General features: G+C 39.5%; 1 protein-coding gene across 6 annotated transcripts; it reads left to right on the forward strand.

Annotated features, from left to right (window-relative positions):
• The first annotated feature begins 441 nt into the window (after positions 1-441).
• On the forward strand, positions 442-27,622 carry septin12 (septin 12). Of its 6 annotated transcripts, XM_085933927.1 has the most exons (11): positions 442-624; positions 6,510-7,967; positions 21,350-21,745; positions 21,844-21,972; positions 23,299-23,380; positions 23,742-23,879; positions 24,183-24,300; positions 24,370-24,465; positions 24,581-24,677; positions 24,919-24,970; positions 25,456-27,622. In XM_085933927.1, the coding sequence occupies exons 1-11, from the start codon at positions 570-572 to the stop codon at positions 25,619-25,621; spliced, it is 2,787 nt and encodes a 928-aa protein (XP_085790053.1). In that variant the 5' UTR covers positions 442-569; the 3' UTR covers positions 25,622-27,622. The 6 variants fall into 6 exon arrangements, with proteins under 6 accessions (XP_085790053.1, XP_085790055.1, XP_085790057.1 ...); XM_085933929.1 differs by lacking the exons at positions 442-624; positions 6,510-7,967 and adding an exon at positions 10,283-10,349; XM_085933931.1 differs by lacking the exons at positions 442-624; positions 6,510-7,967 and adding an exon at positions 10,977-11,852.
• The last annotated feature ends 170 nt before the right edge of the window (positions 27,623-27,792 follow it).

The following is a 27,792-nucleotide window of genomic DNA, read 5'->3' on the forward strand; positions in this document are numbered from 1 at the left end:
GTTTTGTGAACCTTTTTGTGAATCTGCTCATTCTGGGGGCTGATTTATGAAGGGCATTCAGTTCAAGATTGCCAGTTTTTCTCCTCTATGACTAAAGAAAATGAAGGCAATTAACCTCTCCGAATCCATCTGAAAAGTTTGCAAACATCAATTTACAGAGTTACTGGCTTTCACTTAAACATCTAGTCTCACTCGTAGCCAAAGGGGAGAAACCGGGCTGGAGGGGAGGTAAAAAAGACAAATTTGATTGAGGGATTTTTCCAGGTGTTGTGTGCGTCTCCACCCACCATCCGTCCATCCCCCAATTTACACGTCCCCCTCGGGTCCAGTCGAGTCCGGGGGTCGGGGGCTGGAGGGTTGGCTTACAAGGGGGGGCGGGCCACTGTGACTGTGACCGAGTTCTGCTGGAGCCAAATCGGACACCAGTGAGTGGCCCCAACGCGGACGGGACAGCAGCAGCTCTCATCTGGTTTGAACATTCATTATTTTAGACATTTTTGGAGCACAGAAAAAAAAACTTCATTCATCAGACTTGGAGTGGCATCACGGAGATTTCTTTACTAGACAGGATGTCGGCACTCTCCGTGAATGACCACCTCGAAGGGATTTTATCAGATTTTGAAGGTATGTGAAGTTGTAATATTAAATTGCTTTACTGCTGTAGTAAAAAGCAAATGTGTAATTGCACCCTTGAGTTGTTTGCTCATTCAGTGCAGAGAGGAGCCTTCTTGTCTGCATAGGGGCTGCAAGGAGTGGCATCACCTCCTACATTGACGTTTAAACCATTTTTTTAAAAAAACTTCAGAGGAGTCAAAAGAAAAACTTAATTAATGCAACATTTTTGGGAGACTTGATGGGAAAACTCGTTTTGAAATGTGATGTCAAAGAAAATAGTTTGTTCAGGTAAGCGACCAATCAACAAAAACAAAAGCATCCCTTCTGTGTGAGAGAGAACGAATGCATCCTATCAGGAGACAATAGCAGCTCTTCAGCTGCAGGAAATTTGGCTTTGTGAATGGGCACCCTGTTCCATCACATCCTGATGTTCATACCCACATACAGTAGGCTTGCTTGACTGACATTCACTTTTCCATATCTCACCTCATCTTCTCTTATCTATGATCAGATATGTACTTTATATTTTCAGTTTTCGATAGATACATATCAAATTTCTACTTTCTATTAGGTAGCTGCTGCTCTTGGTTCAGTCTGTCCAATGATTGGAGATAAACAACCAAGACAAAAAAAAACAAAAACAACAAAAATCATATTTGTGGACATTTCCATCATGAGAAAAGCAGATGTCAGAAGCTCCTCATCAGGGTGATCCATCTTGTCCTGAGGCCCCGCAGGGCCAGCGCAACAAAAGCTGCCCTCTCTGCTTTCATTCTTAACTCTCTTTCCACATTCCTTTGCTAAGACAGGTGTTGATTTGTGCTTCTAAACAAATTAGTGTAGCCTTGAGCTATAGACTGCCACAGTAGCCTCTTTTTCACAATTGTACTGTAAAAGGCTTATGGACACCACTGATTTTTTGGGGTCAGTCTTAAAAAGTCTAGTGGCCCCCCTACCCCAAAAAAAAAAAAATCAAAGGAAAGGAATGTCTGCAATGCATGTCAGTTAATACACGCCATGGTGTCCCATCTTGTAAAGTGGTTGGCCATCAACTGATGAAAGCATAATTTCAAAACAAGGCAACAGACAAAGAAAGGCTCACAAAACTCTTTATGAGCCTTCCTTCGCCTTTGCGTGGGTGACATTTCCTGTTTGAGCCTATGGACCAAACAACAGTTGACATTCCTTGAGAAATAGCCTTATGCACGTGATTTTTCATCTCAGCACTCCAGAAGTTGTTACTTGCAAGTCTAGTGCCCATGAAGGTGAAACATCAGGTGGAAACCTTGAAATGACAAAAATGAGCTGTTGCTTTTTTTTGATATATATAATAATAACATTAATAATAATAATCATTAATAATCATTCAAAATGTGTATTTCTAAAAATGTGTTTTAAACCATCTGCAATAATAAATATCAAATAGTCATACCAAAGTGTCAAGAGTCACTTGTGAACCTGCAAACAAAGTCAAGGCGCTTGATAGGCCATTGAAACAACAGAGCATTCAGGGCTTTGGCTGACCCAGGAGATTAGAAGAGGCCAGGGAGGCCAAAAGCTGCCTCACAGTCCCTGTCACATTCTGGTACTGCTAGAGATCAGAGAGGGTCTCATGACTTACTGACCCAGTCACCCTACAAATCACAAACACATAGCCCTCGTTGTCTTTGTCCACCACAAGCTGTCCTCACAAAAACATTCCAGCCTGTACTAACGTGGTTTGCACATCAACCAAGGAGCCAGACTGTCAGTGGTTGGTAAAATGACAGCGAGAAAGATGTAATACAGGTAATTGCCTATAGTACTTCATATCAGTTGCTTCTAATACTGTGAATCTGTCAGTGTTTCCACCTAATTGGATGTCTCAAGTGGGTCCCTAACCCGACACATGCTCAGGTAGCACCTGATGTGGCTGGTTGCCAGGCCATTCTTCTCTAATGGATCAGAAGTTGGCAAGACTTCAGTGTGTGCTGTCTTTTATCCCGACATGCCTGAAGTTGTTTAAGACAACCGAAATATTTTAGCCATTGAAAGAGGGGAGATGAAACCGTTAGTGTAGCTCAAATAGTTTGTACAGATAAGGAAAAACAACTTTCAGATGATTGGATTTTTTTTCTAAAAAAATGAATTTTTATCTAAAAAAAAAAAAAATGTTTGCAGCCTGACAAAAGTTTGTGAAAAGTTGCACGGTACTTTGTTGATTGGTCGGCACAGAACTGTCAATGCAACTCAACAGTGGTGGTTTGATCATGAAACAACATTGCCCCTCATTTACTTTGTCCCTCCCATCTCAGGTGTGTTACACCCAAACTATTTACGAGACTGACACACCTACAAACACCAGGTCAGAAGGCATTTTCCACCCAGTGTCCAAATTGTAATTATCCTGTGGCTGACATTTGTAAAATCCAATTTTTGCCATTTAACCCATGATTGCGTCTGTCTTATTTTTCACATGCTTTTGAAGTAAATAATTGCCAGACATCTCAAATAGTCATAAGCAGCGGTCATGTGTTTGCCTCGCCCTGTGTCATTTTCAGTGTTCAAACATTGCAAAGGGATCCTTGGAATGTGTATTCCAGATGTGCTTTAGCTAAAATTGGAGTTGTTTTAATGGAGTTGTTATCACAGATACTCACTGGATGGGCTGGCAAAGTCTGTCTGGTCACATGTTGCCTTATCTGTCGGGGTTACCTGTATGGAATTTGCAAGAAAAAGGGGGAGGATGGTCATAGACATGCCTGGACTGGGCCTCTTCTTATTATGTGTCCACAGGACAACCCATACTTACTGGTTCTCAAAATAATCCATCTCGCTGGTCATAGCTGGGTATTCAAAATATGCAAATGCACCTGAGCTTTACTCTCTTTAGTTAGTTTGAAATTGTCAACTAGTCTGGAGGACTGCGTGATGTCATGAATGATCTTGACCCTGAGAACTAGCAACCAGTTGTTCCATGTTTTCCTTCTCAGGGCCTTTTGCCAAAAGTTGCAACAACTGCAGTAGTTCATTCTTCAGTGTTTACTGACGTTACAGGAAGAAGACACATGAGCTCATTTCAAGCGTGACCCTTATGTAAACGGCAATTTTCCATTTGTCACTGTCAGTCTCTTGAACGATACAGAAGACACAAACGTTTCCATTTTCATATTGTAATACAGTTAAGCTGTTAATAAGCCTAGTTAGTTTTTTTCACTTTTCCCCCCCCGAGCCTAAGTTTGGTCAGTGAATGCAACGGTGCAATCTGAGTCCCATTTACAATATAATAATAATCGGCCATTGTATGAGTATATTGCGCAATGTCCACCATCATGCTGCCTGACTTGTTTTCATAACAATACCACCCAGTTGGTACGTTTCAATAGTGTTGGAGCGTTCCGTAACGGAGATGCGCTTTGGCTAAGTTGCACGACGATTCAGGTAGTGCTATTTATTCAAAGATACGACCCCGCTGATGCCTTATCGCTGAACATTCTGTCACGCCTTTCCCAAGATGGCAGTGTAAAAGGAACTATTGTCCAGTGTTTTGACGCAGCTGTCAAAAGTAATGTCAAACTTTTCCAAGGAGTACAAGAAAGCGCTGTACATTATTAGTGATCATACTACAGTACAACCACTGAAGTTCAACACAAACCATTCGGGGTATTGAAAAAGAACAAGTCACTCAATGTTTTTTATTAAGATGAAAACAAAAGAAAGGAAAAAAACATATAGAAAAAAATTCCAATGACAATATTGGTACTGTGGGAGATAATCTAATTTTAAGAGATTAGGGAGGAAAAAAAAGGAAGTCGAGTTTCAAGTAAATAGACCATACGCACAAACACACACGGCGCATAGCAATGCACAGACCTGATGAGCAATTGCCAGCGTAATTATTTCTCCAGTCTCCAGGAGGGTGCCAGCAATTACCTGATACCGGGACTCTTTATCTCTTGAACGTAGGGCAGGTTTGCACTCGTAGCCTCAGCCAAGTGAGTTCACACAGCCGTCAACAGACACACAGGCACACACCTCCCAGCCTGCCTGGAGCCTTCCGAGGCCATGAGTCCTCACAGGAAGGAACTAAAATTGGACTTTGTTATATGTGTTTTTATGTTTGCGTGAAGCCAGAACCCAACCCATCATTATTTACCTACTTTTTATTCATTTGAGTACAATTCTTGAGCTATAAATATCAGAGAAAAGCACTGCTCACAGTTTTAAAGTGTCCATAGAAGCGAGCCAGACAAAATGTGGGTATTTTCACAGACACGTGCGGTGAAAAAGGGGTGTTTGCGCCGTTGTGGGTGTGAACACAGATGACTGCCAAGAAACAACATTTTTATCAAATCAAAAGAGATATGGATGGTGTCTCAAATAGCAACAGCTTACAAATGAATATTCTACGTCACATAAGGCCCGTTTTATTGCTGCCATAGTTTGACTTCTGTCAGCCGTCAAAGAGATGATAAGGCCTCTACTCTGGAGCCACTTCAAGGCAACAGGAAGTCCGTCTCAGCGCAAAGCACTGATTGAAAACAATGGCAGCTTTAAAATAGACCACAGAAGTACAGCAGAAATATTGACCTCATGGAATCAAAAAGCGCCTCGTGTTAGATGGTTTTATTTTCAAAGTCGAATATTTTTAAAAATAAAGTCCTTTCTGTACACATTTTTGCAATTTCACATCAAAAAATGCATTCAGTTCAAACGAATGAAAAGCTCATTCATGAAATTCACCGAGTATGTAACATGAACACACTGTCAATATGCCTTAAAGTCAATGAGTGTGTCTGTATGGCACTGAGAGGTCACTGGTCAGGTCGTGCAACATATAGAGACTCTTTGAGTTCAAATTATCTGTGAAGGCTTGTGGAGTTACAGTTTAGCTTGCTTGGCTTAGTGCTATGAATTCACACAAATTCTTCCCTCCTTTAAAGTCTAAATGCCCTGCTTTGTCTTTTTTTGGGGGGTCAGGTTTGAAAGTAGACATTTTTTTAAAGATGACGTTATTCCCTGTGAACATTGATAGGTACATTAGCAAGTAGCTAAAGATAATGAACTTGATATCATTTCTCTAGCAAAACAAACTTTGTAAATGCAATAAAATTAATACAAAATGAAACATTGAATGGGGAAAGTGGCACATTCTGTTTTTCCAAGACTTTAATAAAGTTGGTATTCCAAAGTATCTTTTAAAAATTCCCAACCAAAAATATGATTTATAATTCTGAATAAAATTTCACATTGCTTCACGGCATCATTCAAAGTTGTGTCGTGTTGCAGTTGTTGGGTATTGGTAACGCAAAACCCTGCAAAAACCCACCAACCACCCAACCTCAATCCCCTCTTTGTGTTTTTGCGGTATGAAAGTAGAGTGTTTGTGTTCAATAGAGGAAAGGGACACCATTGCCATACAAAGGCAAGTGTCAAAAGATCATTCATGCTAAGAAACCTGAACAATAGCGAGAGAAAGCTGAGAAAATTAAATATAATAACCAGCCAGGACAGTGTCTACACCGTGTCGATTTCATTTTAAAGTGTGTTTTGATGGAAACTCAAAGTTTCAAAGCTTAGGTGTGGATTCATATCATCAGTTGAAATTGGAGTATTATGAATCACAGTTTATGCCTTTCGGCAATTCCGACATCTTCATTTAGTAAAAGGAAGTCGACTAAAATCAACACCTTTCCGAGGTCTTGATTAAGAATAACAAAGACTGATATGGGAAGCAGGCAATCAAACTTGTCAGATGGAATAGATGGATCACAAATGTTTCAAAGAACTACGAACGATTGGTGATACAACCAATCTCCAAAAAATCTGACCTCTAAAACCAAAGACGTGAATCCACTTGTCTGTCCAGAGTGTTCATATCCATCACTAACAACTTCAATTCTTTTTACTTGCAGCCTTGAAGAGATCATTTGACATCGAAGATGTGGACGATATACCATCCTTCTCCTCGGCATCCACTGCCTCCTCACCCGTCTCTCCGTCGCCGTCCCATTTCTTCCACAGCAACACCAAAGCCGGTGAGGATCGGCGAGGAGGACAATCTCCTTCTTCATCTTTCAACAACATCAGCAACCTGGGCTCTGCAGGGTACCACACCCATATCAGCCGAAGTTCCAATCCTAGCCCAGTCCTTAGATCACGCACAGTGGTCAGCAGTCTGTCCTTCAATCGAGGAACCATCAACAAACCGGCCATTAACACCTCTGTGACTCGAGCGGCATCCTTTCAAAGCAGGGCAAATCCCAACAATGGCTTCTCCATGTTGCGTGGACCAGGAAGTGACAATGACAGCCTTCATAGCTCCACTTCCAGCCTTGAGTTCTCTGGAATTGGTGGAGGTTCACTTCATCCGAACAAGTTGACGTCATATCTGAGTCCACAACAACAGCTACAGGCAGGCGCTCAATTGGGAAACAATCACAATTTGAAGAAGTTCTCCTCTCATGGGACTGTTTTTCACTCAGCATTGGACCAGGGAAAAGGAATGACGTTGGGGGCACCAGATCCTCATGGGAGTAATCATGGCTCCATGCCCAGCCTAGATATTCAAATATGTGATGGTGGAGATGGTGCACAAAGAAGTGGAGACCTGCTTTCTCCTGGCTTGAGGTATACCAACGCCACGTGGAATGGCCAGCTTCAAAATGCCAATTCCCTTGAAGTTGAGAGTAGCTGTGGTCCCAACAGTCATCATTATCCAAGTCCCCAGACTACCCAGCCCAAGGCTAAAGAGACTCCACGTCTCAGTAAGTTTCCCTTGGACCTGGATAGCTTGGTGAGCACCACCTCCGTTACCTCCCCTGCAAAAGTTAACAGACGACCCATCAACGCCAACCCTCCAAAGCCTCCTCCAAGAGGCACGGGGAGCCTTCAGCATCGTACCAACTCCCCATCCACTTTGCCAAGCCCAGCAGCTTCCCTCAGCAGCCTTGATAGTTCTTCCGATACACCGCCTCATCCTGTTTTGACCTTCTCCAGCCATTCAACTACAGGCTCCTTTCCTGTTCCAGAAGTGAGATGCTCACCCATGCCCCTATCTCCAGTCCAGACTGCGCACCTTGGAACCCTTTCCAGGCCTCAGGTTTTTCAAGTGAATCCTGACCCACCCAAATCCTCCAGCCCCAGAGCTACTGGCTCTTTGGAACATGGGCCCAGTGACGTTGGAGATAGCGTAGGCTCAATTTTGCAGAGGATTGCCTCATTCTCCCGGCCTGTCATCGCTGATACAACCCAAGGAACTGTCATCCAACCTTCTGCAATTCCGAAAATTGGAGCTCTGTCTTCTGAACTGAGCTGTCCTACAGAGATGATTCTTATCCCAAAAGGGGGACATGACAAGAAGAAAAACATAGGTAAGAATTATATCATACATTTTCAGTTGGCAGATCCCAGGAAACAAAGATGGGTAAATAGCACAAGACAGTGTCCATAACCCGAGTTAGCATTTCTAGCTCAATTTTGCACGTAACTCCAAAAGTCAGGGTCGTTCGTAACTTGAGCTTCCTCTGCGTTCAAGAGTAAGAGAGTTGTGAAATCCAAACAACTGCATAAAAACCTTCCACTATATTTTCGATCCACGACACAGTCGAGGCAGTTGTGTTTGTTTTTGTGCGAGTGGGTGGTTGGGTGTGAGTAATAAGCTCTGTTTAACAAATGATGACAGGGGACTTCCCTCATGTCAGCTAAGGAAAACAAGACAAGGTTAGCAGATGAGTTGCTTACCACACCCATTGTAATGGTTTCCTTCTCTACTCAGCTATAGTACTGTATATAAACACACAAAACCACACACAGTTATACACTTAAAACATTTGTGTTTCACTGTTTGATGACCAGGACTAAGTCAGCAGTTGAAATGATAATTTCGACCACACAAAAATTCTTTTGCAACTGCGTCTTTGTGTTTTTTTGTCGGATATTTTTAACAGCTAAAGCTATTCTGGTTGCCAACCTTCTTGCCTGGGGCTTCTGCTTCCCTCTGATAACAAAGTGAGCACAAGTCAACAATTGTGTCTAAAGTTCACCACTCTTCAAGATGTTTTGCCGTAAGGTCTATTGAGCCATCAAATCTGTTATATTAGGAGAAGATTATAAATCATATTCAACATGACTTGATGAATTTATACACAACCTCAGCTGACTTGCCCTTGAGTGGAGATGAGGCATTGATTTATTGCTTCTTGTCCTTTTTATTTAAACAGAAGAGACATGTTGCATGTTTACGTGAGGGACTAGGAAGGATTCCAAACAGGATGCATGTCTTTAAAGGCACCTGTCTGGAGTTTCCCCCCTTTGCTTCTCCTTGAAACTCATCGGGGAATGACATCAAACATCAATACAATAATTTTCAGAACCGCAATTGGCATCTTCTGCTTTTCACCTTGTTGGGAAGATAATTTGGGGATGTGCAGCTCATTTAGAGTTCAAAAATGTATGTTTTGGATGGCTTACTTTGGATCTGAGTGTTGTTTTGATTGCTCGTGTCCTGGCAAGAGAGTTCTAACAGTTGAACTGCAATTTGAGTCTAACAATGGGAGTCTCCTTTTTGTGTTGGGAATGTGTTTGTTGCTGTAATTTTTACACAACATTCCGGCATCGTGCGGCACCACATTCATCAGCGTCAACACCTCGGTGCTTTCATCTGCGTTCAGACTGTAAATAATGCTTGGTAATTGTCCACAATGTAAATTATTGTTTTGCTATACTTCGTGTTTTGCTTAGAAAAACATCCAAACAACAAAAGTGGCCCTTGGACTCTTTCCTCTTCTCTTTTTCTTCTCTACTTGTAAAGCAAAACACAGAAGAAAAGAAAAGTCAGAGAGAAACAAAGTCAGCACAAAGAATGAAAACAAATCTTGAATCAATTGGGGAACGTCAGACTTTATGTGCCGTGTGTTTTAAATTAGACAATACCACAGATGGGAACAAGTCACATATGTGCAAGTCTCAAGTTATTTTTTTTTCTTGGGCAAGTCATTTCACAGGTTAACCCATGTGATCAGTCAAATCACCTTATCGATACCGTCTTACCTGTAGTATCTCGTCTTCTTATGCGAGGATGGAAAATGCTAAAGCTATTTTTCCCAAAGCAGACCTGTTTGTATAAAATGTTTTGATTTTTTTTTCTCCGTGTTGTAGTCTTACTAAGATTTCTCACAGTATATCACAATATCCTTGACTGACCATAGCGGGACGCGGCTGTTGCGTCCCCGAGGCTCAAAAGTGCACTATGTTCACATTCTGATGTGCTCCGTCATGTTTTTCATCTTCTTTCAAGGCCTTTTTTTTCCGTTGAGGATCGAATAAAGTTCCCCAGCTGGACTCAGCTCCAGAGTTGGTGTCAGCAACCCCCAAATGGAGTATATACTGTCGCTCCTAATGTTTCAAAATATCAGTTTGCAATTTAATAAGATAGCTTTTGTCTACAAAATCATGAAAACAAATCTCCTGAAAACTCTTTCTCTTTCTCCCTCTCTTCTCTCTCTCTCTCTCTCTCTCTCAAATGGAAAATAGTGGAAAGTGTGACAAGATGAGCAGTGATTAGCTGTAAAGCCAAACATGTCCTTACAGAGTTCGGGGGTCAGTCGCCATGACCTCACTTTATAAAAGTGCTCCCATAGGAGCTCACGCTGTGCTCTTCAAAGGTAACTTAACACTTCAAAAAGACCAAGAAATGTCACGACCAATGATTTATTGTGGGTTGTAATTCCGAGGTATGAATACTTCACCCGAAGGTATGTAAGAGATCTTTAAATTAGTTTCTACTCTTATTCCATACACAATATAAAGCCTGGATTTTTGTTATTGTTTACTGCAAGGATCCAGAGAACCCTTGCAGCAAAAAAAAAAATGAAATAAAGATGTGGACATTTTATCCCAAGTGCATGTTTGCCCGTCTACAAAAAGTAGGACCCATGGTGGCCATTCAGAGGTCCAAGCTGCAAATTTATGGCTTCACCTTCACAACTCCACATGAGAAGTGTGAAAAAGCAGCGACGTCAGATTTATGTGATGCATTGCAATCATACCAGTGCCTTTAATTTTCACAAAGCTAGAGTGGAATGATTGAACAAAATAATGATCCATCATATGATCACAGTAGCGGTAACAAAGACCTTTAGTCCAAATGACACCTTATTACATCGTTCATGTTCTCTGGCATGGTATGAAAGAAAATGAAATGGTACAAAGGAATCAAAGTTAATGGATACATCACACAATGTGAATTGTGACCGGCTGTCCCTGAGAGTCTTTTATCTACAATACAATAATTTTTATCTGCTTGGAGATCAGAAGGAATTTTCTACCCTTAGTGTGTCAAAAAGGGATTCCTCGTTTTACACATTTTTACTCCTCGCTGAACCGCAGGCTAGACGCAGGTCTGTACATGCTCCAGTGGCAACACTTTTTTTTTTGCTAAGAATGCTCAAAAGCAACTTCCCAACTTACTCACTGAAGCATGGAAGTTGGGATGCAATAGTTGCCTCCAGCTAAGCTCATCTTGGATTTGTTTCCAATCTGCTCAACTGTCTTGACATGGGTGCCCTTTGGCCTCTCAAATTGAAAGCCAGATCCTTGTATGTTCTTTACACCTATTGAGAGTGTGTCTTATTATTTATTTTTTATTTTAAATACACTATATTTTCTTATCATTGGTATCTATCTACCTTTCTTTTTTTTTTTGGAACTCCACCCTAACCTCCATATCTGGCTTTATTACAAACAATTATCACTTATCCAATGAGATTCAAGACAAGGTCATTCCCATGATGTGCATCAGCAATTCCTCGTCATGTGCTCTTTGGCCCAAGGGAGCACTAGCGTTCATGTCTAATCCCTCTAATGCCAAACAAACAGAAAAGAGGAAGGTAGAAGGGAGTGAGCTAAGATGGAGAGCCTTGAGATGACCAGGAAAGGAAGAGTTAGTGGAAAACAATGATGAGATATTCATTTCCTTTACCACAAGGCCAGTAAAGTTCACAGGTTGGCATCATTACGTGACTTGAGTCTCCATGGCAACGAACACAAGAAACTCTTCATTGCAACAAAACAAAGAAAAGAAAGAAAATGATAACAAGGTCCTGTGTTGACATGTGGCTCCTGCCAGCTCTGAGAATGGGCGGAGCTTGAAAAGGCTTTTCATAGCATTAGGATGGTCACATGATGCATCTGCCTGGTCACCTGGGAAGCTCCACAGAAGGAAAAGATTACACGATACAACGCTCGGGAGGAATTTGGTACAATTCTTCTTTGCTAAAGTGTTTCAGTTCAGTCGTACTTTGTGTTGTGCATTGTTTTCTTAAGGCAATGACGTCAGGTCTCTGACTGTGACTCTCCGGAGGGGTTATTTACTTCTGTTGAAGTCATTCCATTTTTGATTGACTTTTGTTTGGTGTGGTTCTCTTGTTACATCATCCATCTTGTCTTAATTGGCAGACAGATGGCTTTGTTTTAGCCTTTCCAGCTATAAAAAAAGAGCAAAGTGTCTTCAAAATACATCCATACAATAAATACATTGAATGCAGAACTCATAGTCATTCCCAAAAAGTTAACTTGACAGTTCAAATGAAAACAAAACAAAAAAAAGGCCATAAAGGATTTTTTTGTTATCGTCCAGTTCTCTAGTATTTCAATCTTGTAGATGTTGTCTTTGAATAGACTTGGGAAATGATTAATCATCATAGAAATGTGCACACAAGAGGAAAACACAGAAAGGTTGTGACTTTCCTCAAACAGCCCATGCAAGGAAACACTGGGTCAGCGACCACATGTGTTTCCTGAAAGCCATCACCTTCAAACACATGTTGTTTTCCTCTCACGTTTCCATCGGACTCCAGCAACGTCAAATCCCTTCCATCTATCTGCTCGAATGTATATATATCAAAAAAAAAAAAAAGAAAGACAATGTTTGATGTGGCAACATGAGATGCAAGAAACGTTGTAGGTCCGGTGACCATCGCTGCTTTTATTACTGGACTTTAAAAGGACATTCAATTCACTGGTGTGTTTTGGGATGAGTACCAAGCTCTCCTTTTTAAGATTTGAACATTTGAACCATGTTAGTGCTGCCAAGAACAGATGGTTATAAAATCAACGTTGCCAATTATTTAGTTGGTCCTGGCACTTGGTCTTACCATTTATGGTTCATGTGTCTTAGTAGCCTGGAGTTGTTAAATCCAAGACCAGAGATCTATTACCATTTTGTTTTTTACTTTTGGTTTTGAAGCACAATCAAGCGGTGTGGCCCAAGATTTTCCGATCAGATGTTCGGGCAGTTGTAGCTCGGTGAAGAAGCATGCTAATGACTTATTAACCCTTGTAAAAATGTACTTTGCTAGGTTAGCAGCTTTCCCATGATTGAAAAGTCATTTGTGCTCTTGAACAGACATTCTCAGACAATTCCATCAATCAAGCCATTGATTCTGAAGATTCATTCCAAGAAGTGTTGGTCAAAGGGTAATTGCAGCTTGAGGGCAGTGCTTAAGAAAAGGCGAGGAGGTCATTTGAATCATCTTGCCAAATACTGTAGTTAAAGTTTGGTGTCTTTAATTCGACTAAATATCTTTGGTCTGCAATTGGATGGCAACCAGTTAAAAAAAAAAAATCATGTGGCTCTATTTTCAATGTTTGTATCCAAGCTATTCCGTTTACCTTGTCAACAAATGTCTCAATTAAGCTGTCAAACAAATATTCTGCCGCTGTGCTCAAGACAGATTTGGAAATTTGAGCACATAATGGGCAAAATAATGCTGATTGACAAGATTCAAATAGAAAACAACAAAAAAAGAATGACTTCAGAAAAATGTACAGTAGAATTAGTGGCATTGTATTGTTGCAACATGTCCTTTTGACTCTTGTGATGAGGGACATGCAAAATAAACAACCTCTTCTTACCTGTGTGTTAATAACAGGGTTTAGCTCGCAACATTTTTCAGTTTTGCTTTTCTTTTAAAGACTTTGTTACTTGGTGTAACTTGCTGAACCTGTAACCAGGATCAAGTGACTTCTCCCTAATGGGCCATTTTGCTTATAATCTTGTGGAGAAAGAGGCACTCTAGTGGTATAAAATAGTATTACAATCACAAATGTATCTCACTCTTAAAATAATGTATTATTATGATATTTATGTGTTTTATTATTTTTATATGTATTATTATTATTATTATTTTACAAATTCATGCTTAAACTGATCAGTTCTTTTTGAGAATATTTCCACCTGTAACTTTGAATGAGCAAGGACTGTCGGGAGATTGCAACTCCTAAATGAGCGTATTTACAATTCAACTAGGCATCACCCCACTGCTAGATAAGACGCTCCACTTTTCTTACTCTTCAGCCTGAATAAACAGTGCACAGTACCACTTGAAGATCAAATCAACATGGGACAATAACCTATTCGTATCGGAGGACCCCGGTGGACGTAAACCAAGCAACAATGAAGTTTGAAGGTTAAATAAACAAGACACATCCAGTGAGATTCCAAATTCACTCTGTTGGGTGTTTTTGAGTCTAAATATATTTGAACTTTCATTTCACAAGCCTGGCCACCAACTTGTGTTGTTGCACAATGCATTTGGAGTCATAAATTACAACATGTCGTTCACTCGCTGACGCCGTCGTGATTCACTTGCCAGACTTCAGTGTGTGAATGTGTCAGTGTGATTAGTCATATTAGGCGCCCTATTATTGTCTGGCTATCAATTCAGGTTGTCGTCCATGTTGTCCTCCTTGCATGTAGAAGCATCCGAAAGGCGGCGCTGTCTTTAAGTTAGACAGGCCACGCCCATCAATTTACAAATCCATCCATTTTCAAACAAAATCCAAATTCCTATTAAATTGACACGAGGTTTTTTTTTTTGGTCACATCAGTCAACTTAGGGAATCAAATACTACGTATATCTTCATACTCTCACAACAGTCCAATGTATTTTTCATGTGTTTCCCAAGCAATGTTGAAGACATTAGGTGAGTTAAGAAATGTTCTTAATGATAAAAGATATGTTCTCCAGGTATCTGCATTTTCACAAAGATTGTTATTGTAGTCTTGGAAATATAAACCATGGGAATCTCGTTTTAGTATCGGATGAAGGAGCAGCATGGGAATGTGAGATGTCTGGGAAGTGTATAATGTGGGCGATGTTGGAATGCTGTCATCTCTCAAGCGTTCCGCAAACGTGACAATGCTGTCGTAGAGGCAGATAAACAGGTAGAAAGAAAAAGACATCATAATTGACAAAGCAGTCATCAATCACCGGGGCTGTCGAGGAGATTGACAAACTTCACTCACATTCACACCTTTGGGGCCTTTTTGGGTGTGAGTGACTTCAGAATAATGTTTTGCGCCCCCTACTTGACATCAGGGTCAAATGTGTTTTACTTGGTAGATATGCTGAGAAGTATGCAAAGTGCCAGGGAGATGAGACGGAGGACAGAGTCACTGTTCGGAACTGTTATTGGTAAAAAAAATTGAGTTGGACTTGTTTTTAAACACTTGAACATCTTTTTTTTTTGTAGAATAGTCCTACTTGATGCATCCAAGTGACCCCCCCCCCACAACTAGGTCAAAAAGTTTATTTTATTTTTGCTCACCACAATTTGTCCTGACTTTTATTTATTTACTTAATTTAATTAGTATTATTATTATTTTTTTGACACAAGAAAGTAGAAGTGTAGTTTTTTTTTGTCATCCAGGTCATGGGAAGCCACACTCTCCTTCATCCGGAAGTTGTCGATTTTCATACTTTTCTAGAGTTACTGACAGAAGGTTACGGCTTCCACATTTTTTTCAGGACCGTTTGACGTTGCCTCCCCTATCAGGTCAGGCAACTACAGTGCAATGGTTAGGAAGTGTCACTCGTCAAGATTCGGAGGTGACTGTGGAGTCGTATTACTGTAACATGATCAGTAAGTACATCGCTCACAGGATTGAGAGAATTTTGTTTCGAGCCATTTCTAAATTGTGGTGTTTCACAGTGCGGACAAAAGTTGTTGTTTTCAGTTGAATGAATCTCACATTGATTCTATTATTACTGTTAGTTCTCATATAGTTCAATAATTGCAGGATCTTGGAGTGTTTTTGAATTGAAGGAAATGTCTTCTACTCACTATGTACCATCTGATATGTTGAAACTGAGAAAAAGTTCAACCAGGAAACGGTTCCCCTTGCCACAAGCCAGGAAATGCATCATCTTCTGACTGACACACACACACACACACACACACACACACACACACACACACACACACACACACACACACACACTCACCATGTCACACCCCTCCTTCCACACATATGACATCCTGCCCAGTTGTGTATCATTGCTGAAGTGCCAGGTCTCCTCCACAGCAGGTAAAGAACACGTTTCTTCTTCCTGTTTTTAGACTCTTTAAACATGTGGTTAGACCAGTTACATTATGTATGTTTATCTTTTTTTGGGTTTATTTTATTGTATTGCGAAATTATCTTGGTTGGCACTTCATATGAGATCTGTGGAAACTACTGCGATGTGACTTTTTTTTTTTTTTGGAAGAGATTGATTAGAATGGATGATGATAGTTGCTTCATCTTGTCTTAAAATGGGATTGTTTTTTTTTTTTTTTTTTTCCCCCTCAGCTCCTTACTAACTTTGTGTGTGTGAGGAAGTGGAAAAGAACATTCAGTTCAGAGTATCAGAAATGATCAAATGCCTTGACATATGATTTCAGTTTAACTTCATGAAATCATTTTCAGAGTATGAAAAAAAAGTGCAGCACATAACATCTGGCTATACAATAAAATACATTTGGAAAAAAAATAGCTACACGCTTCACAGATCAAATAAGCACAAAATAAAAGAAAAAGTTAAGACATGTCTCATAAATTAAATAGGAGTTGATTATTTTGAAGATTACAAATGTCTAAAAGTGCTTTCCAATTCTTTTCATCTTATGTTGAACGACTTGTAATTCAACCACATTTACCTGATGCTATTATGAAGCGCAGTATACAAACTTTCAAATATTGCATCCCTGTGATGTGACGACTTCCAGACATCAGCCCTCGTGTATGTCTAGAGCAAAGTTTACAATAGTATGTCATGGATCTGGAGCTTATACAGACACACCCATTACACAGCAGAGCCAGATAACTGCTTGCTTGCTTACTTGGAGGGATTTTGACAGTCGCATTGATTTCTAAAAATCATCTCTTCACTGCAGATTTCAAATCTGTTATTTGTCCTTTAAATGCACACAATGATACGCCATTGGCTAGCCTGTACCAAAGAAGATGCAAGCCAGGATATTTCAGGATATTGATCTCCAATGACTTTAAAGACTTGAACTTTTTTTTTTTTTTCCCCACCTGGGATAGGCTCCGGCACGCCAGCTACTAACTACTTACTAATAGACGAGAGAATGCAATTTCGAGAGAAATTGTGTGTAAAGGCTGAGTAGTACTTGGAGTAGTAGTCATTGTCGTGGTACTTGTGGTAGTTGTAGCAATAGTAGTACTTGTGGTAGTAGTACGAGTACCTGGTGCTTGTAGTAGTTGTAGTAGTACTTGTAGCACTTGTACTATTAGTATTTGTAGTACTTGGAATAGTACTTGTAGTAATACTTGCAGTACTTGTAGTTTTATTACTTATAGTGCTACTTGTAGTACTTGAATTCCATTTAGCAAGCATGTCCGGGTTCAGTCAGGAAGTGAGGATGACAATAGTGAGTTTTTTTCAGATACTACGTGTGGAATGGAGATGCAAACGCGGCAGTCCGGTGGCAGCGGCATCGGCAGACAGGTCAGCCACGACAGGCTAAATGATTCTGACGGAGAAGAGGGGGGAGGACAAGGCAAAGGGGAGGCAGGCAGGCAGGCAGGCATGGGGATTAGTGGAAGCTCCTTGGCCAATTTACATGTGAATGGATCCCGGTGCTGCTTTTAGCCACCAAAACCCCCCTCTTCTTCTTCTTCTTCCCTCTCTTTGGCCGGCTCCTCGCACTTCTCCTCACATCGGGGAGAAACCGAGAGAGCGTGAGGCAGTCAGAGAGGAAAACATACAAAGGCAGAGTGCAAGGACATCAACCTTGTAGGAACCTTTCCAGAAAGGAGCGTTTCAAAACATCACAACCCAAAAAAAAAGAGCAAAGCGGCTGCCAGACAAGTGGGAATTTGGAATAGTTGAAGGTAGGATTTTTTTTCTTTTTGTTCTTTGCATCCCCCCCTGGATATCAATGGGGTACGCTCAGTCTCTTGGGTGAACAATGAAGGCTGACAGAACTGGTCCACTTTGGCGGTCAGAATGTGGAAGGGGGGGGGGGGCTGTTGAACAGGCCTCTTTGAAATTCTTGAATCAAACAGTCCTGCAAATAAGTTTATTGGGGCATACAAGAGTCAGAATCTGCTTTAAATTGAACCTTCAGTCTTGCTTATTAATACTCGACAACTGTGAAGTTTTGTGTCGAAATTGTGTACTGTGTATTAAAGTAACATTTTAAGGATGTAGATGTCTTTTTTTTTTTTTTTTTTACAATTTCAATGGATGGCATACTCTTTCAAAAAAAATGTAAAATATATATTTTATATTATATATTATATTTTATATATTATATTTTTATATATTATATATATTTTATATATTATATTTATATTATATATATAAAATATTTTAAGGATTTAGATGTCTTTTTTTTACAATTTCAATGGATGGCATACTCTTTCAAAAAAAATGTAAAATATATTAAATAGGCAATTGGATTAGAATGAAGCTGCAAATAAAGGGAAAATTGTAGATTAAAAAATTCAGTATACCAAATGAAAAAAAAAAGTTACCCTCAGACGTTTCATGGTTGTTGTTTTATTTAATGGCTTGACAAATTCTGTCTACTTTATTGAATCCATTGCATTGAATTCAGCAATCTCACAACATTGGTGACACAGTGACACACATCTTCCAAGCATCCTCACAACCTTGTACGTACTGTGCACAGATTTTATTTTCTTAACAGGATGATTTTAGTGTCTATCTATTGAGTATTAATATCTAGATACGAGGCAAAGTCAACGTCTTCAGGTATGTCGTTAATCATCTCATGACTCATGGCGCATCATAAATCCAGGTTGAGTGTCAAACGTCAGTGCCTTGGGGGGAGGAATGCGTTACATCACTTGGCTTTGCAGACAGGATGTCTCAGCAGTGAGAATTTGTCAAAACTTTTGGAGGTCTTTCTGACTACAACCTCAAGCAATTATTCTCAAAGCACTTTGGAAGACGGATGAATGAATATTTGGATAAATCTGCATTCTTTTGGTCTCATTGTCCGTAGTAGGTCAGGTTAAACTGCGCCCAAATGATTTTTCACAATCGTGCTTTCAATTGCATTTCAGAGTTTGTCAGGGACAGCATTCTTCAAGTTTTGAGAGAAAATAACACAATTCCATGTTTTGGTGTTTTTATTTCATTCACCATTTACAGTTTGCCCTTTAAAAATCGCATAGCAGTTGTGTGAACGGTCTCACAAGAACATAAAATTGCTAACTGGAAAAGGTCACAAAGATATTTAAAAAAAAAACTGTTATCTTCATCAGTCCATGTTATGACAGATTGTCCATAGTTGGAGCAAATTGCTCCTCTCCCTCAGATCGCCTCAAGCCAACGCAAGAACATTGCAGAAGTGAAACTGTTTTCTGATTGGTCAGATCTTCAAGTACAAGAAATATTTGGTTAAGGTTATTGCCAAAATATTCACATACTTTTTCCCACTCTGCGCTGTAATGTTTATATACTGTGTTCAATCAACATGTTATTGTTTGTGCGGCATTACTTTCTTGCTGTCAATTTCTTTGAGATTTTCTTCAGCTAATTCTTCATTTCCAAACTCCAAATCCAAACATTAGCGAGTGTGCCGACAACTGTGCACTTGAAGAAAAAAAAAAAACCTGCAGGCAAAATCAAATCCGAGTAGTTTGCAGAATCTATTCAAGGTATTACGTAAGAAAATACACATACATGAAAAGTACTACCTGTATTTAAATTCTCTTGCTGTGCAAAATCAGTACTGAAAGAGGAAGAAGTCATATGTGTGTCTCTTTCCCTCTCTCTGTTGTTTGTGTCTGTTTCTTCCCTCCAATGTGTGTTTGCCTTCCTTTTTTGTATGTTCTTAGGAAATGAGTTTGTGTCCGTTTCTCTGACACACTGTTTGCGTTTCACATACATTACTAGTCATTGCACACTTTGTCCGAGTGGCTTTAAGTGCACATACAATGTTGACTTTGTCTTCTACATATAAGTGTCTCCTCATTATTCTTCCCCCTTGGATTAAAAAAAAAAAAACATTGCTGGAATATATATATATACATATATATAATTTATTTATATATATGATATATATATTTATATAACTTTTGTTACAATAAAATGAAAGCTTACTTTAATATTTAAAGGAAACCCAGACTTGTTTCACTCCTACTCTGTCACTACTCATCAGGATTAGCAGTGTTCCAATGGTTCTCCAGTTGGATATTTTTAGCTGATTAAATGATGCAGCTTAACACTTCAGGGGGGGTGGGGGGGGGACTCAGTTTGTGTGTGCATGTATGTTTGAGGAGTGTTGTTGTTGTTATTATGATTATTGGATTATACAAATTACAGATGGAAACTAAATTGGCAATCATTCTGGGCTTTCAGAGCAGTTGAAAGACAACTACTGACCACTTATTGAAAAGAATACCACTTATAACCGGTTCAAGTTAATCACACATGCCTCTGTCATGTTTTTGGAGGCAGACACACATATGCACTCAAGTGTCAATCCTCTTACAGCACAGACCAGACTAGACTACAGACACAGACTGTACACAAACACTTGTGATGCTTCACTGCTCAGGTAAACCTGGACCTGCACCATATTTAGTTTCCCTGTCAGGGGAACCAGCGGCATGCTCTTTCTCAAATTTGCTTGTGAGATCATGCAGTTGAAAGAACTCATTTACGTCATAGTAATATTTATCCCTATTTTGTTGAATTGAATTCTAGATCGCTATTTATGTTGGTGACTTTTTGTTTCTAGTTAGGAAATGTTTCAGGTGGTCAGTGACAGACCACTAACCTCTGTTTAAATTACAATGAGAGAAGTTAGCTGTTGTGTCATGTGACTATGTTCATGTTAAAGCTGCATTCCATCTAAAAGTCCTACAAATATGTCAAAGGTCCTTTTTTGTTATGTTTATTGACATTTATCTTACTGGGCCACGATCTTGGAATCACCCCTGATGTTGGCTGCGTGGTGTTAAAGTAGGTGTTAATAACAGTGACGTGTTAAATTGTTGGACAGTTGTTGAGAGAATCTAAAGTGAATCTAAGCAAAGGGTGTTACATTTTCTCCTTTCAAACTTTAGGTTGGAAGAAGACGAGATGTTGTCAAGTTGATTACAGGCGTTGCTCCAGGTTTTTTTTGTTTCGGGGCAAAATGAGGGCTTGACTGATACAGAGGGGGCTGAGAAAATAATATTAAAACAATTAAAATATATATATATATTTAAAAATATATATTATTGAAAATATATATATATCTAAAAAATAAAAATATTTAAGAATATGAACTAAAAAAATGCTTGATTGGTGCTTTGAAAATTTCTAACGGGGCTATAGTTCCTTTTAGCCAAGTCCCTCGTTAATTAGCATAGACTTCTAAGTAATGAAATGATTCAAATCTCTTTTACAACTAACCTCCAATCTCCATCTGTGTCTTCATTCCACAGAAAGTGCTGGAGATCAGAAAGTAGCGGTACCTTGCCTGATGGAGGAGAGAGAGGAGAAGGAGAATGGCAACATGGGAGAAGAGCAAGTCGCAGACGACAAGAGCCAAGCAATACTAGCGAGTACCGTTTCTGAGAATCCCGTCAAAGAAACGAAAGAAAATGGAGTGGAGGTCCATGTGGAGGAGAAGGAAAAGGAGAAAGGGATGGAGGAAGGAGAGATGAAGAAAGAAGTGGAGTCAGAGGTGAAGGTGGAAGTTTGCCAATCTGTACCAGACTTGCAGATGAGTTTCATCCATGGCAGTGACTTGTTTGGCTATGTGGGCATTGAGGCAGTGCTGGACCAGATGAGACACAAGACCATGAAAGCTGGCTTTGAGTTCAACATCATGGTGGTTGGTGAGCGTTCAATATATTTCTGTTTCTTGAAAATACAGGCAAAAGCCTTAAAGGTATGAAAAACAAAGAAACATCTGTCACCTGATTTGTCTTTTCAGGTCAGAGTGGTTTGGGGAAATCCACCATGGTCAACACTCTCTTCAAATCCAAAGTCAGTAGGAAGTCCTGCACACCAAATTATGAGGAGAAAATCTCCCAAACAGTCAAGCTGCAGTCAGTGAGCCACAGTGAGTCCACACACACGCATCTTGCATTACTCTTTTTTTTTTTTTTTTCACTCGAACACTGTAGATTTGTAGTCTGTGCGACATCACTTGTAAACATTTTCTCCATCTCATGACTCTTCAAGCCATGTCACATCTGAAATAAAGAGAACAGGAAAGCTTCAGCCGTGCAGAAATGTAACCATAACAGCAGGCTGCAGTAAAAAAGCCTAGATATGGTCATGGAACTGAGGCGTGCAAGGATTCTTCACATGACACCCACATTTTTACCTAACAAAGTCCCCACTTATTTTTTTGTTTGTTTTGGTGATTGAAAAATCCTCAAAGCAGAAGCGGGTGAAGAAGAGGCTTGCCTCCACATGACTGAAGTCTAAAAATGAAAGCATCACATCCTTTCAATTTGTGGATGAGCCTTAGCATGTGCGCCTCACATGCCTGAGGTTCTGGGTTTTAATCTCCACCTAATGTTTCTCCCCAAAACACAGCTTTATTAATAATGTAGATCTTACATGCTTATATAAGTTATTGTCAAAAGTTAACATGCATCTGTTTTTATTGTTCCCCGCATTCCTGGTTTGAATGAGATTCTCCAACGCTTCGGGGACAAAATGAAAAAATATTTGCAGTCATCACCAGCAGCTAGCTATATCTTGATGGTGGAACCTTCCTTCATATCTAGAATTACATATCAGCATGTACAGAATATAACCATTCCCAAATGTCAGCGCAGGTTTTGGCCAGCTCCAGAAGATTTTTCGGAAGTGAAACAGCAGTTGTGCAATAGTGTCCCTCCGGCGACTGTAAAGTCCATTAAAAACGTCGTTTACCGAAGAGTGTGTAGAGATGGATGGGAAATGACAAATCATTAGATCACACCACGCCAATTCCGTCAATCTGTTTATATCATTTGCGCCTGCTTCGCCACGGCTTGCTTGACAGTCAATCTCGGGCAAACGCGGCGAGTCGTCGCTGTTATTGCAAGTGTTTTGTACCGCCAAGACACTTTCTGTACTGTACTTTTGATTTGCAGACCGGTCTAGACAGTGTATGTGGTGCTTTATTGTAGGTTTGTGAAAATGATAATGATTCAGGTAGCAGATGTTTGCTCCCTTGCTTCCGTTGAAAAGAGATTCTTCAGTGCTTACTCAACATTCCCACTGGACTTAAATGATAGCCTCAACATGATTGTGTGACCAAGACACTCAGAAAATATTGAAGTTTTTCTGACCAGTTGGATAATTGTCACTATCATTTCATTTGGAACAAATCATAAATACTGGATATGTTTATATATTCATGCATCGTACTGTATTATGCATTCCTGTCTAGTGATTGAAGAGAAGGGGGTGAAGATGAAACTGACAGTGATTGACACCCCGGGATTTGGAGACCAGATCAATAATGAGAACTGGTAGGTGGCACATGAAGCCCGAGGCCATGAAGAAACACACACATAATATTTGCTTCCATTTACTACAAAATAGAACTCTCCATCCATCCATCCATCCATCCATCCATCCATCCATCCATCCATCCATCCATCCATCCATCCATCCATCCATCCATCCATCCATCCATCCATCCATCCATCCATCCATCCATCCATCCATCCATCCATCCATCCATCCATCCATCCATCCATCCATCCATCCATCCATCCATCCACATTTAAATAATTTACATTGTATTGTTAATTGATATTGGATTGTCGGCTTTTGTTAAAAAAAAAAATCTGTAGCTCATCTATGTTGCCTACTTTCTCTTTATTCAAGTTGGGAGCCTATCGTCATGTACATCAACGAGCAGTATGAAAAATATCTGCGAGAAGAACTCCATGTCAACCGTAAGAGGAGAATACCTGACACTCGAGTCCACTGCTGCATCTACTTCCTGGCTGCAACAGGACACAGGTAAAAAAAAAAAAAAAAAACGTTCCACTCAACACAATAAAAGCAAACAAAAAGTTGACAGTTTTTTTGTACATTGTGAGGAAACATCGCCACAGATTTCTCAAAATTTTGAAAGAAGAAAATACGTACTGATCCAACTATATTGATTACTGATTTACTAACCTACCATTTTTCTTGAAGAAGACGTAACATCCAAGTACTAAAATACTTCTTTCACCTCATCATTAATGCCTGGATCCTAAAATTAGCATGCGAGTTTCTTCCGTGCTTTATCCAAACTCACCAGAGATGTGCTATGTCCAGGTTACGTCCCATCGATGTGGAGTTCATGAAGAGGTTGGGAAAGATCGTAAGCATCGTGCCTGTCATTGCTAAAGCTGACACACTTACCATTGAAGAACGACAAGAGTTCAAGGAGAGGGTGAGGACACGTAGTAGTTTGTATTCCGTTCTCAACTTGACCTGTGTTTTACCTTTGAATCACTAACAGATAAGGCAAGACTTGGCAGGCAACGGGATTCGTGTTTATCCCCAGAAAGAATACGACGAGGATCCAGAGGAACGCTTCCTCAATGACAGGATCAGGGTAGGAACATAGTTCATTCTTTAGAAACAAGAGAGGAGGAAATCTGAAGTGCATTCTTTGTACAGTGCCAAGGGCTCGATCGTCATTGTAGATGTGCTTTTATGTTTGTAAGCAGGAAAGTATTCCCTTTGCCGTGGTGGGAACTGACAAGGAGCACCAGGTGAATGGAAATAAGGTGTTGGGCCGTAAAACCAAGTGGGGAATTATTGAAGGTGAGGAGTGGAAGCAGAAGAGAATTTCTGACACTGCTTGAGAAAGAAATGTTTGGTATTTGGGGGAATGTATAAAATTGTAAAAGGGATTTTTCTGAGTTGGATTTTGAAATTAATTTTAAATGACAGAAAATGATCATGTTGGCACATTTTCAGAATACATCCCCGTTGAGATATTACAATCTTGTGTTTGGATCACGTTTTGAAACAAATGAGCTTATTTGTGTCCCTCTTATTACAGTTGAAAACGTGGCGCACTGTGAGTTTGCCAATCTGCGAGATCTCCTCATCAGGTGAGCTTTTCTTCTTTGAGAATCGTATTAATATCGTGTGGGTTTTTTTTTCAAATTGAATCGAAATGTATTTCCGGCAGTTATTATTTTTTTTTTTTATATAAGATTTTAGGAAACTCATCCCACATGGTTCTTTTCCGGCCTTGGGACTCGCAGTTGAAATAGACTCTCTGGTGACCTCTAGTGGCTGCTTTAGAAACCTTTGACAAAAATACACAACGTTGTTGCTTGCTTCAAGCGTTTTAAAGCTACCGAATGTTTTTAGGCTCACTTATGAGTGTTAGAGTCTTAATTAACAAGTTACAATTGAGCTGTGGTGTTAAGGACTAAAGTGCAATCAGGGATTATCACTTACGTAACAACTTGTCTATTCTCAATTTAATTACAATGCAAGGGAAGTTAATCTGCTTGCAACATACACCTTTGATTACATTTGACCTAAGATCTCCCAAAAATTGATTTTGATTTTTGCTCTGCTTTTAAAGATCTCACTTGCAGGACCTGAAAGATGTGACACACAACATCCACTATGAAACATACCGCGTGCGACGGCTTAACGAGAGCAACATGAATTTCATTGAACAAGGACTTTCTGCTTGGCCGCTGGAAAATGGAACTGCTGACAAATGTGAATCAGACAGCCACCTCTGATGCCTTGGTCAGCCTCAAGCTCCTGAAACGATGCTACCCATCCACTCAAAATGAGAAAGCTTTTTTTACCACATGAAGCGAATTGGGAGAAATGTCAGATTTGGTTCTTGTTGCCGGTCATTACAGAGATTGTTTCATGAATGATTTTTATGGGAGACTAAAAATACAAATATTTTTGAATGTAACATAATTTGTATTTTCTGGTATTATGGTTGCATAACCAGGGCAGTCCGTTTCAAGAGTGACATAAAGATAATAGAATAAATACATATTCAGGATAAAGGTCATCGTCATATTTGTTTTGACATCCCGGGCCTTAATTGCAGCCAATTAACTGCACACAGGGTTGAAATACAGCACTGCTGAAATATATACAGTCGTTGTGTAGGTTAGGATACAAGGCAAGTTTTTGACCTTAACTAATTCTTTACAGGGCAGGGTACATTGTGTCTTTGAAAAAGATCAATGCATGAATTTAGTTTATTCTAATACATTTTCTAATGACTATTTTGTCCAATTTCTTCATTTACAAATAAACATAGTTTATATAGTATCCAGTAGTTGGCTTCTCCCGGCATCATGTCAAACTGGAAACTTAAGAGAATTCCGACTATAAACTCCTCCATCCATCTATTTTCTGAACCGCTTTTTTTCACGAGGGTTGAGGGCAATTCATTCGCATGATAAAAATGACTTTGTCTCAAGCCTTTCACTTTGAATTTGGGGACAATGTATGGAGTAAGTATCGATTTTTGTGTTTTATGGGTTGCCAAAATCATTGCCTTTCCTCGAATGTGGTCAGAAGCCATTCTGAGCAGCGCAGCAAGTTACAAAGAGCGTCATCATCCCTAGTCTTGCTGTGACCCTTATGACCCATTCACAATTATTTGACCTGGTATTAGCTGGGTGCACTTCTTCATACTGTTGCTTTCTGATCACAAGTGAGTGACATGTTTGTCTTACGTGAAGTTTTATTTTGAAATATACTATGATAGTTGTATCCGTGTGATCATTTGTCAGAAACGCACCCAGACCTGTTTAATTTATTTTTCTTTGACTGAACTACAAACTGCATATTTGTCATAGCGGTTGTGTTTTTGCTGTTCAACACTCTGTTATTTTTACTTGGTATTATTTCTGATCCAAGAAAAATATACTTTTAATTGTCTGGTGTACATTGGAGCTGTTTGATATGATGATAGACATTTTTGCAAAATATCAGGTAGGTACACGTGTGCCTTAATATTCCCATCTGTTAAAAAACAAACAAACAAACAAACAAACAAACAAACAAACAAAAAAGCAGTTTAGCTTAGTATATTAGCTAAATATAAAAACCAGAGTACATGAAGATCAGGACTTTGTAGCGCAATTCCACCAAATTCAGTTATTTCTAGTATATCACTTTGTAACCTGCACTTCCAAGATTTCAAAATATTCCCGCAATAAAGGAATATTAACTGTATTTAGATTAGTCTCGTAGAATGTTGTGCATGATTGTTAATGTCAAGATGGTGATTCTTGCTTTGCTGGCTTTTCAAGCATAAATGAAGAATTAAAACATATTCTTATTTTGAGTAGGCTTATTTTCATAATCACACGTTTTTATGAAATGAGACTTGATGCAAATACTATAGGAATTGAGTTGTTGTAAAAGTGTGTTGGACGACCCATGGAATCTTTTTTGTTGCTTTGTTGTCACTCCAACGCTCCCAATCGAGTTTTCTGCTTTGTCCTGTATTTTCAATCTCTGTACCAAACTCCTTGAATTTCTACTCAGCATTTACACACTTTGCATAAGATCGCTGATGTATTTACAAATATAGTTATGATATACATGTTAACACTGTTGATTTATGATTAAATCTTTGTCACTTTCCAAAGCATAGTGTAAAATCTTGTAAACAAAAATAAAAAAAAGGCCTACTATATTTTCTTTGTACCAATAACAAAAAATCTTTTTTGCAACAGAGTTTCTAGTCAATGTTCAGTTGTGGGAATGCCGACATCACAGCCATATATTCTGTACTTCTAATAAGAATAAACTTGCTGCAATTGGGATTATTGTATATCTGTAATTAAACAATAATGCAATACAGTTCAACACAAGATGTGTACGCTCACTGGTCAAATACTTTGGCCAATTTTTATTACTGTAGTTAATGAATTGC

This window comes from Syngnathus leptorhynchus, chromosome 16, assembly GCF_054491065.1.
Source record: "Syngnathus leptorhynchus isolate UIUO chromosome 16, UIUO_Slep, whole genome shotgun sequence".
NCBI classification, from domain to species: Eukaryota; Metazoa; Chordata; class Actinopteri; order Syngnathiformes; family Syngnathidae; genus Syngnathus; species Syngnathus leptorhynchus.

Bases quoted from the DNA above. Each gene is read 5' to 3' on its own strand.
- septin12 (XM_085933927.1), top strand. From the start codon at position 570: ATGTCGGCACTCTCCGTGAATGACCACCTCGAAGGGATTTTATCAGAT. The intron at 625-6,509 runs GTATGTGAAGTT...TTTTACTTGCAG, and splicing joins GATTTTATCAGATTTTGAAG to CCTTGAAGAGATCATTTGAC. The intron at 24,678-24,918 runs GTGAGGAGTGGA...CTCTTATTACAG, and splicing joins CAAGTGGGGAATTATTGAAG to TTGAAAACGTGGCGCACTGT.